The sequence below is a fragment of the Macadamia integrifolia genome, chromosome 1 (genome assembly GCF_013358625.1).
Source record: "Macadamia integrifolia cultivar HAES 741 chromosome 1, SCU_Mint_v3, whole genome shotgun sequence".
In the NCBI taxonomy this organism is placed as follows: domain Eukaryota; kingdom Viridiplantae; phylum Streptophyta; class Magnoliopsida; order Proteales; family Proteaceae; genus Macadamia; species Macadamia integrifolia.
Window position 1 is genome coordinate 28,365,713 of NC_056557.1, and position 13,570 is coordinate 28,379,282.

The 13,570-nt window shown below is 38.0% G+C and overlaps 1 protein-coding gene across 1 annotated transcript; it reads left to right on the forward strand.

Moving 5' to 3' along the window:
* The first annotated feature begins 274 nt into the window (after positions 1-274).
* Positions 275-12,280, forward strand: LOC122081511 (angio-associated migratory cell protein). The gene is made up of 11 exons (XM_042648700.1): positions 275-517; positions 616-663; positions 926-967; positions 2,044-2,163; positions 4,867-5,012; positions 5,105-5,252; positions 5,351-5,434; positions 9,370-9,485; positions 11,162-11,220; positions 11,472-11,562; positions 11,899-12,280. The coding sequence occupies exons 1-11, from the start codon at positions 403-405 to the stop codon at positions 12,124-12,126; spliced, it is 1,197 nt and encodes a 398-aa protein (XP_042504634.1). The 5' UTR covers positions 275-402; the 3' UTR covers positions 12,127-12,280.
* Positions 12,281-13,570: the final 1,290 nt, after the last annotated feature.

The following is a 13,570-nucleotide window of genomic DNA, read 5'->3' on the forward strand; positions in this document are numbered from 1 at the left end:
CTTTCTTTCTAATGTAGAAGGTACTTAATTAATAATAGGTAAAGAGACCAAACGTTTTACGTAACAAAGGAACGAGGTCCCACAAGCATCAGCAAGAATAAGAGGATACACAAAAAAGGGCAGGATTGTCCGAACAGTAGATTTTGCCGACTCCAGTATCACCCTCAAGGCCTCAACAGTTGAATGTTTTCCGAACCGATTCAAGCCGATCCGAATCAGAGTCGACACTGTCAGCTTCCGTTCCCGATTCCGCGTATGGAAAACCCTGCTCGAGACTCTGTACAGTCCACTTCGACTGATCATCTATCTCCGGTTCCCGCGTTGCGGCTTTGGTCCAAGAACCCAGAGAAGTGAGATTTCGGCGGCAACCGAAGAAAGCCAAACCTTGTAACGAGGTAAAAGATGAGCGACGTCGACAGGGAGAGGATGAATGGCAAAGCTCACGACGAAGACGAGGAGGGGGAGGTCTTCCTCGACGATGAAGACATCATTCAGGAAATCCCTATTGACGAAGAAGGTAAAGCGGAAACCTTCTTTTTGCCTCTCCCCAGTTCCTACCTTATCTCTCTTTCTCTCTATTCGCTCTGTAATAATTCTCTTTGCCTGTGAATGCAGATCTTCCTGATGCCGAAGATGATGCTGGGTCGGACGCCGATGATGTTGGTATGGTCCATTGACGATATATTTTCAGTTTCAGATTCATATGCAGAAATTCAATATCTCTATGATATTCTGCAGTGAAACTACTTTGGGGATAGGGTTGGGGGAAGAAGTCAATTTGGAAACTTCTAGAGTTGTTCTTGATGGAGCTCAAGCCCAAACAATATTTTAGTTATGTACAACTCGTAGGGTGATAGTAACACTCAATTCCTGCTACCAATTTAGGACTTATTCATTTCGTTTCCGTTGGTTTTGATATTTGCAGAGGAGCCTGATGATTCCATGCACTTGTTCACTGGTCATACTGGTAAGTAAAAATTAATATGATTTCTGTGCTTTTGCTAATCCAACTGCTATATAGATTAGGTGTCATCGTTATTGAATTTCCGTGTTTATGGTTCCTGTCTATCTTTATTCAAGCATTATGGATTATATTCATTTCATAACAGGAATTCATCAAAGAAGGAAGACCCACCCCTCCCAATTATTTATTTATTTATTATATATGTATTGGAGAGTTGATGTTGATAATCAGGTCCTTCGTACTTTATCTCTACTGAAATTGTTTACCACTTTGTAGACATCATTCCACTCATGGAAACTATCCAATTGAGAGATCAAGGAAAAGGAATTGCAACAGTCAGACAGTTTCTGCTTGTTAGTTTCCTACTATAGGCTCTCCATAATTTATTAGCGTAGGAAATTAAATAAATCCAGAGGGAAAGTCCTCTGGTGGAAGACAATTTTTATGTCTCTTAGTGTATTTATTAATTCTATTTTGTGGTTAGTAAGGAGCATTGTACTTAGATGGGAAGCGGCAGAATAACATCTTGGAATCTGCCGGCCCATGGTTATTCACTATAATGAGAATACAACAACCCTGATTGCTCAGGATAAAACATAGGAGTGAATAATCTTTACTTAAGATTTGACTAAGCATGATGACATGAAACCTCTTCTTCTTGTTCTTTCTTTCTTTAGTATTTGTTGATGTTGTTGTTGGTGGTGGTTAAGGTGATATTCCCCTTTGGGGTGCTTTATTGCATGTTACGTAAGTATTTAGATGCCTTGGTGCATCTTTGGTTCTTTTCTTTTCCGATGCTCCTACAACCTTTGTAAATGTGCAAAATGTATTTTGTTAGTGCCATCAACCTCTCTGAAAGAAGTGAGTGGATTTTAAAGGCCATCTGATTTTCCCAGAGATTTATATAATATCTAATGACTTATTTTGACTGACTATTGGTATTATGTCAGTTAGTTATCCGTCACTAGAATTCTTTTTCCATTTAATGTCTTTGGGACAGTGGAAGCCTTTACTTCTGATATATGATAGGAAACTCTCATAATAATCCCTGCCCCTCCCCACGTCCCCATTTTGGCTAGGTGAACTGTACACGGTTGCATGCAGTCCAACAGATGCAAAGCTTGTGGCAACAGGAGGTGGAGATGATAGGAGCTTCATGTGGAAGATTGGCGAAGGAGATATGGCTTTAGAACTGCAGGGTATGAACTTTTGTACATTTGAGTCCCCACCTTTTTACATTAACTTTACATGTGTCGGAATCTGCTATTACACAGACAATTGTATTTCGCATGTAGGCTAGTACAAGGACAAAAACAAATGTGGATGGAAGGAAGCAAAATATTATATCTTCTGAGGATATAGAAATAGTGATTTTATGTATTGCACAAGGTTGTCACCTCTGAAGAGAGAGATTTCCCCCCTTTTTGCTTGGGGGGGTTAGGGAGGTGAGAGGATAGGGAAGGAGTGTGGGATTCCTAATGAGGAGTTATGGGAGACAGTAAGGTAAGTTTCCAATGGGGTCCGGTTTACTTTCCTAATAAGGAGTGATGTGAGAGAGGATAAAAGGTAATAAGATAAGCTTCCTAATACGGAAGGTTTATGCAAGGTTCTAAATCTCGGGTTTCAACCTTGGTTGAAACTGGAATATAGGTCAAAACCTGTGAAATTTCAGGGGAAAGCAGGTACTTTTTCCCCGAAAAGAGAGAGGCCCTCCACTCTGGATTTCGAACATGCCAGAGATTGGATTGATTCCAACTAATCAACCCACCAGTCCAGGTATGAACAACTCTCAAACAACACCCCTCTAATCTGAGTAAATTCTTGAGGCTATTGTTGGCGGAAAAGGGGGCTTAGCTTTTCTTGCTGAGTTTGGTCTCACAACCAAAGAAGGGTTGGGATTCTAGGGCCTGGGTTACCGGGGAGATGTTATTCAACCCCTTAGGTAGGCCACGCTAGGGTATCCCTCAGTTGGAGTGTCTAGCGGCTCCATAAATTCCCTGTTCACGTAATGAAGCGTCCAATACCAATGCTCAGCTATGTGATCCACCAGCCTCGGGATTCAAAGCCTTAGGAGGTTATCGAAATGAAGAGAAGAAACAGTGGGAGAGAAGTTGATATTGACCTTAGCAGAGGAAAGAGAGAGATTGATTGGGAGGAAGATGGAGGAATTTTTTTCCCTGATACCAAATTTGTGGAGGCCCAATGAGAGAACGGGAAGATAATTGAGATGGGAACTCAGAGTTGCAGTGGAGGGAAGAAAGCTCCACACACACACACAGACTCGCCACAACACGTTCAAATCAAGTTCTTTTCATTCTAATCTATCTATCCAACAGTGGGTTACAACTTACAAGGTATAAATAAAAGAAAATCAAAAGACTCCTAATTGGAATGTAAATCTGCTGCATCTAACTTGCACCCAAACTCTATCTCCTATTTCCTACATAGCCTATCCAAAGAAAAACACAATAAATTACTAAATAAAGGAAAAGAATACAAACTAAACCAATACCACCCTTTGTTAGACCAAAAACCCAGGTTGACTCAGTTCCATTTGGGTTTGGGTTTCCAAAGCCGGTCATAGTGGTCCAACCACTCTAGAGCAGCTGCATCATTCTATCCTGTGTAGTTGCTGCCCAATAAAATGTCCTTCAGGTTGTTGGTATTCATTAGAATCTCACAGCGATTAAAAACTCTTGAACCCTGCTAGATTAAACACCTGAATCCCACAGATGCAATCCTGAGTATCACTGACCAAAACAAAGCAAAAGCCTTCTATTAATTCGTCAAAATTCTTTTATAGGGCTGAATCCCTTTACAACCTTTTATAAAAGACTCAAAATAGGATTCAAACTAAGCTTTAAACTCCTCCAGCCAATAGCTTGCTATGGAGGTAGCCTTAGCTTACCAAAACTTTGCATAACATAAAGGAAAGGAAAGCAACTTAAAACAAGTTTGGACTCATAGAGACCTATTCCAGCCTAACTAAAACTCTTTAATAACAATAAAAAATAAAGAAGTAGGACTCGAAGTAAACTTACTAATAAAGTAAATCCTGTAGTCCTACCTCTTATCCATGTCTTAGGCCCATTTAAGTGACCTTTTACAAAGAAAACCATTGGACTAAGCTCAACATAAATGAAACCCAATCCAGGGCTTATTTCCACTAAAATAAACCCACTTGTATCTTTCATCTGCATCAGAGTGGATGCCAGAAAGAAATGGGCCACTTTTGCCCTGCCAAAGTACTTTTATCTTTAGATGCTAACATCTGCTTCAGTCATTTGCTTTGGTCAGTCATCCATATGTAGTTCGCTGGCTTGCAATTTTTACTGTCTGTGCCAAAGTAGTCATAGTCATTGAATGCTGGTATCTGCGCCAGTCTTGCATTGGTTGGTGAATCCGTCTAATAGGTAGTTAAATTGAATTATTTATGTTGTGACAAAACCTCAACAACCATAACTTGTGAAGAAGAAGAAGAAGAAGGAAGAACAAGAGAGTGATGGAGATGGGGAAGAGGAGAGAAGGTGATCAACACAACAGGAATGGAATACCTCTATCATGGGCAGCCTCTCCCTAATCAAGCCACCAACTCTTAGTAGGAAACCTACTAAGAGACTAAGAGTCCAATTAAAACCAACTAATGTAAATAACAACTAACTTAGACTTAACTTAGACTATGACTCAACTTAGACTTCTCCCACTCTCAACTTAACACTAACTCTCCCCCTAACGGTACAATATTCAACATATCATATTCATTTTTTTTTTTTTGGGGGGGGGGGGTTAAGATTTGCATACATTTCCATGGTGCTTTTCATGTATATCTTTAATTTCAGTTCACCCAAGCATATCTGCAAGTGTCCTTGGAACTCACCGAAACTATTTCTTTCTTTTTACAGGGCATAATGATTCTGTTTCAAGTTTAGCATTTAGTGCTGATGGGCAGTTGCTGGCCTCTGGAAGCTTTGATGGACTTGTTAAAATCTGGGACGTATCCTCAGGTGGCCTTAAGTGCACACTTGAAGGTCCTGGAGGTGGAGTTGAGGTGAAATTTTTGAAGTTCCTCTTATGTTCATGTTGTGCTTTTTTTTCCTGGACTCCAAGCTAATGTTGGATCTTAACTATTTAATTGCTCAGTGGGTCAGGTGGCATCCTAGAGGACATTTGATATTGGCAGGTTCAGAGGATTCCACTGTTTGGATGTGGAATGCTGATAAAAGTGCTTATCTTAATATATTTTCCGGTCATGGAAGCAGTGTGACATGTGGTGATTTTACTCCTGATGGTACTATGCCACACCTCATCAGCTAGAGTTAGGGTGCTTTTTCTTTTTAGTTTCAGAAGTAAATTTGGATCTGATTCTTTATCTCCGTATTCTGGAAGGTAAGACCATCTGTACTGGTTCTGATGATGCATCGCTGAGGATATGGAACCCTAAAAGTGGTGAAAATATCCACGTTGTTAGAGGTATTTATTCCGATAGAACTCTTTTAGCATTTCAAGTATTTTGTGGGAACAGTCATGTTATTGGAGTTACATTGCTCATATTTTCTCTGGCTCTACATACCTTTCTGTTTTAGAACAGTTGTCTGTGTAGGTATTGTTTGGTGAAATTTGAAAATTAGTTAGCGGAACTGAATGCAACAGATAAATATACCAATGATGTCACTTGGTTTTTCTTGGTTTTGTTGAGCATTTGTAACATAGTGGAATTGTGGAAATGTTATGGACCTGATCCATAGTTGGCACGGTGCCAAGGCGAACCAAGGCGGTGGAGGGTTGTCTAAGCGCTTAGGCGAGAAGGCGCACGCCTTGAGGCGAACAAGGCGACCAATTGTTATTTTTTATTTTCCCTATTTTCTAACATTATTTAGTAAGCTATATATACCTTGTATCATAAAAAATCAAGATTAAGCAACATCAAGTCATTAAAAATCAACATTTAGCCAGATTAAATCATAAAAAATTAACATTAAGTCATATTAAGTTATAAAAAATCAAAATTTAGAGAAATGCTCTGGTTCTATAATAAGTTTGACTGGTCAAATGATATTATTTTTACATGAGACTTTTTGTATCAGTTATAAAATAAAACCAGCTTTCCAACAAGTCTAAGATTACTTAAATCTGAGTTGTAATGACAAAGTTATGTTTCGGTCAAACTTATTTTTAAGTGCGCGAATGCTGTTAAAATAGCCTGAATGAAAATAATTTTATGGATATCGAAACAAAAAATTATTTTACCGGACTTTTGGTTTTTAGCAATGTTTTAACATGATAGAATTTATAAAATTTTCATAATTGAGAAAAACTCCAGCATTTAAAAGTTGAAAATCGCCCCTATAACCAAAATCCAGTTTTTCTTCTTGGATTGGGTGGTTGACTTTTTATCCTTTTGGAATTTGATTTTTAAACTATTTTTATTGGATTCAAATAGGGGGTATTTGCTTATTTATGAATAATATCTTAAGTAAATGAAATAACAAATATAAAAAGCATTTACTAGGCGATGCCTTGACAACTATGACCTGATCACTGCCACTCTTTGATTTCTCTGGTCAAAAGCAAAAGGAAGCCAAAGATACTGGAGAAACACCAAGACAGGGCAATGTTTCCGCTAGATAAATTTCAAATGATTTAAAATTAGAAGGCCAGAAATTTGAATGTTTACAGTGTTTTATGGCCCTTGTTGCCTTGATCAATCAAAATACTGAAATACCCTAATTAATAGACTCAAAAAAGGGATATTCCTGTCCATTACAGTGGAGTAACTTTTAGAAACATTAAAGGATTCAAATAATTCTGCTTAAACCTCTATTGAGAAGGGAATACTTGTCCTATTAAACCAAGAAAAAAGTAATAACCCTAAAACTGAGACACGATAGGAGTCCTGTTCAAAGTATGCTAAATTGCTAATTGCCAGAGAAATTAGAAGCAATTAGGACTCTCTTAAAGAGTCATCTATTCCCATCGTTTCTAATGTAGATAGGTTTTCACTTCCAGATGACATTCCAATCTTGCAATAAGGGTAATTCCCCCCTTGTTGAAGTAAGGTTTAGTTTTTTATTGTTGTTGTTGTAAGGTGGATATTCATCCAGGGGAGGGGTTAATCTTGGAAGTCACATAAGGAGAGATTGGGAGACTTGTAGTGGCTATTCCCAACCCTTAGACTTAGGTTTTGGCTTTCAAGGGTTGGTATTAAATCATCCCAATGGTACATTCTTACAAGTAAAGGGTAGGGGAAATCTAGGCCTTAGGATGGGTTGGGTAGTTTTTTAGGGTAAAAAATAAAGGGATTAAATCAGGAAATTTCGTATTAGGGGAGATATGGTGGCTATGAGCCACAAACCATATTCACACTGGGAGCCTTCAATAAAGGACTGGGAGCCGCCAAAATGTCTCCCGAAGCCGCCAATTGTGGGCTGTGATGAGCCGGGCCAGAATGTGTTCTTTGGGTCAAAATTGGTCCTCCCCTAGGCTAGGCCAAGGTAGGCCTATACAGGTTGGGCCGGGGTTTGACCGGTTTTGTCAAATTAGGTAAAAACCCAAGGAAGTTCAAAACGTGATATACTTTAATCTGGTGGTTGAAAAATTACAAATTTGGTGTTGTTGGAAAGGTATTTTTGAGCACTCTCTAAGAGGGCAAGAAGCGGGCATTGTTTTTATCAGAATCTTTTTCAAAAAATGCTTATGGGTTTTGAACCCACTCGAAAGTATTTTGTATAAAATAATGAGGAAAATGCGTCATTCTTGTCTCATCTTCTAGTAGTGGGTTTTTAATGAAGAAAACACATTTTTAAATTTGGGCCAATTCCAAGGTCGTTTAGGTCAAACCTACCTGGTGTAGTTTGGTCTTTTAGGGCGGCTTTCGAAGCTGCTTTGGGGGAGGGTACCAAGTTGGTTAGGTTTAAGAGGAGCGAGGCCTTTCCTCTTGAACTTAGGCACCACCCTCCATTCCAAGATTGGATTTTTCATCATTACTCCATTTGACCCCTAGGGTGACAAAATGTGGTCTCTACACCCATGACCCAATAAGGAAAATTGAAGCAAACTTAAACAAGGAAACTAAAACTGGAATATCCTATGTATCTATCCCCTACCTGAAATAAAAAATGACATAATATTCTCCCAAATAAATAAATCTCCCTAAATATCCTACCGAACCAACAACCCAGTTTCGAATCTGTTCCTTCAGGTCTAGGATCCCCAATGGATCAAACCAGTCCAGCCAAATATCTGCATCATGTGGTGGCTGTCTCCCCCCTCCCCCCCCCCCCCCCCCCCTCCAACAGAAAAAAAGGAAGCTCACCGGACACCCACGTTTATGCTCAACACTTAATGTTCAGAAAAAATGCGATATATATCTAGCTTCTTTTTATTTATATGAATTTCATAATATGATCAATCTGTAATCTAATTAAGCATAGTTCACTTGGCCTGAGCTATGTGGAGGATTTATATGGTTAGTCTAGATCATCACATCGGTGGAGCATCTCGATAGGCTATCTTTTGGCAACAAAATTTGTTGTATCTTTGTTTATATTTTTAGTGTTGCTAATCTTTGCCCGTAATTAATAAAATTAAGATAATTTTTTATACCTTAACGAATGGCCTTTCTGGTTGTCTTACCTTTTTTTCACAATGTTGAGTGGTCGTTTGGTCATTCTAACAGTTAGATATATGGGAAATACCCTAGATAAGCACTTGTTGAACTCAGTGGCCATCTCAACTGTATGGCCACCATTTATGTTTCATATTCGGCAATGTTGTTGGTCCTTTGTTGAAAGTTAAGGCTTCTTTTATGATGGAAACAAACACATATAATGATAGTGGGACCCTAATTTCTAATTAAGGTTTCTACTTCGTGCTAGAATGCGTGTTGCACACATCATTATTGAGGGTATATTCTTTGATGAATGCATAGTGCTGGCCCCCCTGTAAGGAAAATCATGGCTCTGCCCCCCTGAATACCCGTTATAGCAATTTTTGTTATTGGGGGAGAGAATCCAGAGAATAGTGAGTGCTGCTACTTGGGCTATTCAGAGATGTAGTCCCAGGTCCTGTTTCATTCTGCTGTCACCTTCGTGTGTAAGGTATGCTGTTGATGTGCTGTAAACATCTCTACATCAATGGTGGTCCCATCACCCTAGATGTTCATCAAGTGATTGCTGATATGCAAGCACAAATTTATCTAGCTTCGTCACCTTGTTGGATTTTTCTTGTGAAGACTATTACTACTTCATGGCCAGATTTGTGTTGTTCAAGTTTGGTCTATCAAGAAATTATTGGCTTGCTATATTACCAGGCAAAGTTATCTTTACATTTTGAAGAAAATAAACTTTAGTTAATTTTATATTTTCAATACTTTTATTCGTTCTATGCTCGTGTTTTCCTTCATCTAGGTCATCCATATCATACTGATGGACTGACATGCTTGACAATAACCTCTGATTCAACTCTTGCAATCACTGGGTCAAAGGATAGCTCTGTACACGTGGTAAACATAACAACTGGGAAGGTCTGGACTCTCTCCTTTAAACTTTTCTGTAACAATTATGCACATCCGGCTGCAACCCTGTTTTGGTTAATAAGCCAATCATCTTGGATTTTCTTACTTACTGCTAAAGAGCTCAGTGTCAATCTAATGGTTCGGATTTTGAAATCATTGGTTATTTATTGAATTAGTTTGGCTTGTTTTCTTTATAGTGTGATATTATTTTTGTATTTGGCTTTTGGAGGTGGAAAGGTGAATCAATTTTTTCACAAAATTTGTAGCATATCTTGGTTTCTGAGGATGGATTTGTAACTGGCTGGATTTTGGTTAAGGCTGCAGACTGGCCAGGATTCAGTGAGAGTGCCACTTGGTTAGTCTAAGGCTAAGAGATAATGTGGAGAATTAAATTGGAAATGTAGTAACGTTAGAAAAAGAAGATAAAATTTCTACCAAGTAAAAAAGAAAAAAAAGATAAATAGGTTATAAATGCATAACATCCTTAACAAAAGTTCTGCTTTGGCATAACCTGCACCTCATTTTCATCGGTGAAAGCAAAACCTAACTGTGGCTCAAAAATCTAATGGTCCTTTGCCATAAAGACCCATTAACTGCATAGCAGGTTGTCCTTTTAACTCACCCCTCTGCTATCCCTAGTTCCAATCTCTGAGTTCCATTTCCCTTGACATAGTATCACCCTTCATGATTATAAGGCTTTTCATATAGAGAAAATTGGTAATTTCACCGTATAGTATGTGAAGACAGTAAGGGACATTGCAATTGTAGTTTGTTTTGTATTTTTCTATCTTCTTAAAATAGAAAATTGACAAACTGTGTTACTCATAAATTGCCCTCATTGGGTAAAGTATGCTGGATCGATGGAGCCGTCTAAAAAGATGATTGACCGGGTTGGCCATGTCTACTTGCCTATTTAGATGACCTGTTAACTGGGTTCTATGCCAACTGGCTGGATGGAACGAACTGAGTCTCCATAGAATAGGTATTTTCATATGATTTAGAGGGTGGACCTCGGCGGCAACTATTAAGGTTGCTCCATTGTAACCTAGTGGTCGTGAGTTCGAGTCGGGAAACAGCCTCTCTGCGGAATAGGTGTAAGGGCTGAAGGCTGTGTACATTATGAACCACCCTAGACCCTGCAGTGGTGTGTCTCGTGCAACTGGGTACTCCCTTTCTTGTTTTTTTCTCTTAGTATGATTTATCAATTATGATCAAGTTGGTGCAAGAATAGTGATCATTAAGGGGATGAAGATTTTGCATGATCTGCCTAGCTATATTTGATGTGTTCAAGTACATTGATCTGTTGAGGAGTTGGATCCACCTGTCTGCCAATACTTGGGATACATTGGCATGATAAATTTTTTTTGCAGTTCTTTGCCGTTAGTTCTTTTCTTAATTGTGCATGATAAAGAAGCATATTTAGACATGGATGAATCACAAACAGTAACAAATGGCTTCAGCACACACTCACTGATAAAGCATCTCTTTGACAATGTGGTGGGTTTCACTGAGGGCAATACATCATGTTAATGTCAAATTTATGTCTTGTAGTCTTGTTAACGGTCTACATTTTATGAATTATCTTGGTAATTTGCATGAAATATGTAATCTGACCTGGAACATGGGGATACTATACTTTTTCTTTTTCTGGTCTGGTGGCTAATGGGTGCTATTGTTCATCTCAGGTGATTAGTTCTCTGCTTACTCACACGGATTCCATTGAGTGTGTTGGTCTATCACAAAGGTAATCTTGAATTTTTTGTATCCTTAAAACTAATCTCCCTCAAGTTTGCCCCTGCATTATTATTATTATTATTATTATTTTTTTTTTGGGGGTGGGGGGTGGGGGTGGTGGGTGGGGGTGAAGGGGTGGGTGGGTTGTGGGTTGTGGAGGGGCAATTGTCCTCTGGCCCCCATTGGCTCCCCCACTGTGGACCGTTGAATCTTTTAGCCTACAGTATCCTACTTGGTTCTCATTTATCAATTTTCTTCCAGCTTCCATTGGGCCGGAACGGGAGGCATGGATCAGAAGCTCATCATTTGGGACTTACAGCATATGTCTCCACGCTGCACATGCGACCATGAGGTTTGTTACCTACCGGCTCCTGTCACATTTTAACTGCCATTTCTTCCAATTCCTTTCAAGTATAGTTTGAAAATTAGGTGATTCCCCTTGTGACCTTTGCGAGACTTACCATTTTCATCTTGTGGAGCCCAAATATGATGCAACTCTTTTGGCTTGTAGAGCTACATTGACTCAGCTGAAGTTCTAAGTTTTTCGTGAACCCTATTCGTCCACATCAGTATTTCTTCTTGTTTTCTTGTATTCACCCGGTCAAGCTTTTATGGCTGGGCAAAGCCCATCCTTCGAAGAATCATGGGTTTTCAAATTTGGTTTAATTTGAATTCTCCTTGTGTGCAGGAAGGCGTGGCATGCTTGTTATGGCTTGGCACATCTCGATACATAGCTTCTGGTTGTGTTGATGGTAAAGTACGAGTGTGGGATAGTCTCTCTGGGGACTGTATAAAAACCTTCAGGGGCCATTCTGATGCCATTCAATCTTTGGCTGTCTCTGCCAATGGGGAGTTCCTTGTTTCTGTCTCAGTAGACAATACTGCTCGAGCATTTGAAATTGCTGAATTTCAATAAGTTCAGTTTTGTGTTATCAGATGAAGTTATTCTGATGTTACATTGATTTTTGTATGATATCTTTGATTGACTTGTTTTTTTCACTTATTAAAGGAAATGTGTTTATTATTGAATGGAAAATTTGAGACAAGGAAGTATATGTTGTCAGTTTGTATTTCCCTTTGTTTTGTTGTCCATTATTGGCTTAACGTATAAGATGCTAATATAATTGTACCACATGGAAAGATGTGGTAATTCGGAGCATTGGATATCATGAAATCATGTTTGAAAGCTGATCATGGCTCAAGTAAAAGTGAAACTGAAATGGGATCTGCAAATTCAATCCACCAGTGCCGCTACCAAGTTTAAAAAATGATTTTTATTCAAAAGTGGGGTAAAATTGTTCGATTCGATCCAATACAGATAAGATCGATACTGCTACTGATACCTTGATTTAAAACTAAGGATTTCAATTTAGAATCAAAACATAAAACTAAAACCAAACCCAATCATTTAAATCCAAAACGAACTACACCAACAAATTTCTGTTCGGTTTTTATTTTGAGAGCGAAATTTTATTGAAGGGAAAAAAGTTGGTTTGATTTTGGTTTTAGACTAAAAATCATTTGTTTTGAACTGATATGAATCAATTAACGTGTGAACCGCGTAAACCATATTGAATCTTACAATCATGTGTACTGATTTTTTTTTTAATTATTTATTTACCAAAAAAAATGTGTATTAGTTTTTTTGTGAGTTGTGTGAAATTAGCTACTACGAGTTTTTTTATTGAACTGTGTAAAAAGGATTAGGAGGTAGTGAATTTGATATTAGGAGACTGTAGGGGTTTTATTTTCCTTCCCAACTTCATTTGTTTATCTTATAAAAAAAAATATTATTTATTTTTTATCATTTTTGTTCACAGAAACGGTTTTGGTTGTATTTGTTTTTATTTTAAAAAATAATAATAAAATACAAAAACCAAAATTAGATCAAGAGTCATTTATGTGTTTTTGTCAAAATTGATTTAGTTAATTTTGTGTTGTCTTTTTTAAGACCATGTGTTTAAAATCCCAATATAGAGAGATACAGTAGTCATTTGCCTTATAATTAGATATCCAAGCTCCTTGTTCCTATTCTTAAGTTCAAAGTGGATAAAGAGAGTTATAAGGAAGATGGGTGAAGGGCAATCTCTTCATCCATTTCTTCAAAAAACCATTCAAACTATTTCTCACAAAAAACCATTTTTATCAAATCGTTACCAAACCATTTTTATGTTTTAATGAAAACTGATTTTCATTAATAATTTTTGTTGAATATGTAAAAATAAAAAATAAAAATGATACCACAGAGGGCCGAAGGTTATTTTTATTTTAATTGTAATTACCGAAACCATGTACAAACCAAATAAATAAAACCGAACCGGGTTAGTTCAGTTTTGGTTTGAGTTATTAAAAAATCATAT

What these genes read in the sequence shown, in the direction of transcription:
- LOC122081511 (XM_042648700.1), top strand. Translation starts at nt 403, where the DNA reads ATGAGCGACGTCGACAGGGAGAGGATGAATGGCAAAGCTCACGACGAA. An exon ending in GTCCTGGAGGTGGAGTTGAG is followed by an intron (nt 5,013 to 5,104) that starts GTGAAATTTTTG and finishes TTAATTGCTCAG; the next exon opens with TGGGTCAGGTGGCATCCTAG. An exon ending in TGTGTTGGTCTATCACAAAG is followed by an intron (nt 11,221 to 11,471) that starts GTAATCTTGAAT and finishes ATTTTCTTCCAG; the next exon opens with CTTCCATTGGGCCGGAACGG.